This window comes from Monopterus albus, unplaced genomic scaffold (assembly GCF_001952655.1).
Source record: "Monopterus albus unplaced genomic scaffold, M_albus_1.0 scaffold3.1, whole genome shotgun sequence".
Taxonomy (NCBI): domain Eukaryota; kingdom Metazoa; phylum Chordata; class Actinopteri; order Synbranchiformes; family Synbranchidae; genus Monopterus; species Monopterus albus.
In genome coordinates this window covers 4,806,722-4,810,208 of record NW_018127883.1, presented here as the reverse complement: position 1 = coordinate 4,810,208, position 3,487 = coordinate 4,806,722, and the positions used below count along the sequence as shown (strand labels likewise).

The window sequence follows — 3,487 nt, the reverse complement described above, 5'->3', positions numbered from 1 at the left end:
ACCTGTGGAAAATTAAATCCATCATTCTAATCTTTATGCTGCATATAACAGTACCAGCCTCATTTCAGTACATCAGGTTATTATATGTCTGCCTTTTGTTGTATTCACAAGAAGCCATGATACGCAGTAGACAATTTGAATGCTAATTAACCATCTCAAACAAAAGGGAGAAAAATAACCCTTTATCAAACTCACTGTGATGAGTTTCTTCTTTCGAGACCAATTCTACATCCCTCATGCTCGAGAAGAAAAGAGAACTGATTGCACTACATTGCCCCTGTAATTTTCCATTTTGGATGGGGTCACTCAGTCAAGGAACAGAGCAGACGGGCTTTAGCTCAGCTCTCAGGATGTAAATCAAAATCCAGTTCTGGCAAATGCAGCATGACCAATCTAACATTCAAAGCAGTTATTATACAATAAAGTCTTGTCCTGGATTGGGCAGTGATGACTGTCTGAGCCATTGTGCAGGTAGTAACTGTAGTAGGCATTCGGCTTAAGACTCAGACAAGTGCATCTTTGCCAAGTTCTGTAATGAGTGTAGTACAGATTCATGCAGTGACCTAGACAGTGAGGAAGAGGTTGAGCCTGTGGCAAAACTATCATCAAGTGGCTGGAGACAAAAGAAGTCTGTCTGAGATAATAGGAAGACAAACCTGAGTTCTTTGTTTTGCCCAAAGTTAAAGCTCAACAGTCAGAGCTTACCTGCATTCCAAATAGTAAACAAAACTCTAGAGCAGCAGTGGATTTCCTTCCCTTTATTTGTACAAATGACAACCATTTAATAGATTTTTTTTTTTTATATCTAAAACTGGTAGCTTGAACACAACCATGGCAGCGAGAATTTGATCGCATTGGTCATCTAAAATCTTTTAAATACATTTCCCATGAAACTAGTATAAACATGTTTTTATTCCTCAGTACTGAACCTCAAACCCCTGATTGTTTAAAACAATCCACATTAAACCAACAACCTCTGAACGTACAGTGTTTGTTCTTTACTATTTGGCAAAGAAATTGAAGTGTTTTAAAATCTGAAAGTGCTAAAGTCATGTAACATAAAACGAACAATACAGAAACGTGGAAGTAGGTCATAGTATTCCCTGCCATTCAACAGTGAAGCTGTCCTTTGAACCATCTGATTGGAATGCACTTTTGCCATTGTGAGTTTCCAAGCAGGGCTGTTCAGTCATTGATCAGACATTTGACAAGTGATTAATCAGGCAGGCGGCCTCAGAGGAGCAGCTGAAAGTTAATTTCCACACTTCTGCATGTGGAGATAAATTTGAAGCATGTGCAGGCAGGGTAGCTGCCTTAGTCACATTTTCAGGGTGACTCCTACCCCTGACATTTCCTAGGATTACATCCAGTCTGACAGCTCCATGCTTGTTTTCATCACGCATTAGCACACAACGTATATCTGAGCGCTGACGAAGCATTAAGTCATGGAACTGGGGTCGGCTGGGCACTAGTGTGACAGAATGTGGAGTTGGATGAAACACAGCATCTTCCTGCAACAAGCCAAGGTGGGTATCAGTAAGTAAAAGCTGGGCCAGAGGCCTGGACTGGGCACTGGGGCTGATGCACACCCCTACACTTGTGTACAGCAGTATCTGTACTTCTCCAGGACTGACTGTTTCTTGTGACTGGTCAGTGTTACAGTGAATAAGGTAAACTAGATCAGCATGACTCTTCTGAAACTGGCAGCAAAACCTCAAACCAGCATCCAGCAGCAGGTCAGGTACATAGGATTGCCAGTCTAGAGACATCTTCATCAAGTCTCCATGGAGCAGTGGGTGCTCGGAGACCCTACTGTCCCCAGGGCAGATGACACCAAGTATGGCCCAGCACAGCTCTTTGGTAAGCTTCTGGCTGTAGGTATAGACACCCAGAATGCTCTCCTCTGTAGTGCCCATCAAACGCAAAGAGTGGCCTCCTAAGCCTATCTGCACCTCCTTCAGCTGCAACAAGGGGAGGTGATGGAACAGAACCAGGACCCCAGAATCAGTGGTCAGAGTGTAGAGGCCAGTCTCCACCAGGATAAGGAGAGCAGGACAGGGCTCAGGTTGGCTGCATTTAGCTACATTTATCCAATAGAAAGCTACAATCCTCTGAGCAGTGAACGGTGAGGTGGAGATGATAGACTGTAAATCATCCATCGTGTCTAGGAATGGAAGAGTTTGCATGTTTGAAAAGAAATCAGGAACTTTTATCAATGTTTGACTGGAGATTTGTATATCCATTTTGTTCTGCACAGGCCACACGTTCTCCAATGCCTGGTCTTTGTTTCTAGGTGCCAGGGTAACCTCTGGCTCACTGAAGCATTTCAATGGCAACAGCATTGCAACCACGTTGTCTCCTTGTTTTGCATGAATATCAGCCACGTCTTGCCCTTGCTGCAACTGCAGCTCCCCAGTGCTTGTATCCATTGTCCAAATATCCTCTAGGATTAGTGGCACATCATCGTCTGTGTTGCTAAAGGTTTGTGTTGGTGTCAGGCCTGGGAGTTGTGTGGTCTCAGATTTAATGCTCTGGATGGTCTGAGTTGCCTCATCAGGCTGCTGGTCTTGAGTTATCACCATCTGGATGTGCTGCACCAGAGGCATTTCTTTCACCAAGGAAAAGATATGACTATCCTTGAACAGAGAGAAAAAGAAACTCCCTTTAACCATAGAGAAGACCTGACTGTCCTTCAATGCAGACAGAACATTGCTTTCTCTGACCAGTGACACAACGTGACTGGACCAGCGGGCTCCAACAGGCTGTAATCCCTCCTTCCTGACTTGCTGCAGTATTTGGGGAGAACTCCAAAGGAGACGCCCTGCATCCTGGACAATCCAAGAAATTCTGCTGACCAAAGAGCCCAGCCCTGATGTTTGAACTGTGGCTGCCTCATTTTCTCTCACACACACTCCTGGGATTTCCTCTAAACTTTTGGATTCAGCCATTTCTCCACAGTTGAACTGGCCCTTGAAGGTAGTTTCCTCAGGTAGAGAGCAGGCCACCCGACTGCCGAGAGGTTTTCTGTCGAGTTGAAAATGACTGCTGGTCTGTGGGAGGACAGGCATGGAGCTAGTTTCTCTGCTGCTTTGCAGGTGGGACATGCTGCCTAATGAGCTCCCACTAGAGCCAGGTCTCCCCTTGTAGCAGTCAGCCACAACACCTCGGATCTCGTTAGCATTCCCCTCTGGCTTCATGCCACATCCATCACTTGAGCCCAGGACACTTATCTGCTGGAGGCTGGCATCCCCTGACCAAGCCTCCTCTCCCTTATAGCTTGCAGCTTGAGCCTCACTCTGTGCTTTCCTCCATGGCCACTCAGACATGGGGCCTGGGCTTGATTTATGACACAAGTCCTTCTCTTGCTCCTTGCCATCCCTGGTGCTCACCCCACCCTGTAGTGGGTCTCTATCCAACTCAAGACTTGTGTCAGGTACAGGATATTTCCCAGATATGTCCTAGTTTGCATTGTGTATGTGAATGAGAA

At 45.6% G+C, this 3,487-nt stretch overlaps 1 protein-coding gene across 2 annotated transcripts in view; it reads right to left on the bottom strand.

Annotated features, from left to right (window-relative positions):
• Window positions 1-723: 723 nt before the first annotated feature.
• The window catches only part of kif16bb (kinesin family member 16Bb), a 22,503-nt gene continuing 19,739 nt past the window's right edge, over window positions 724-3,487 (bottom strand). Inside the window, exon 19 of one of the 2 annotated variants that reach the window (XM_020603416.1) lies at window positions 724-3,458. In XM_020603416.1, the coding sequence (XP_020459072.1) occupies window positions 1,197-3,458 (2,262 nt within the window). In that variant the 3' untranslated portion in view covers window positions 724-1,196. The remainder of the gene's footprint in view (window positions 3,459-3,487) is intronic. The other variant, XM_020603424.1, reaches the window with a different exon arrangement.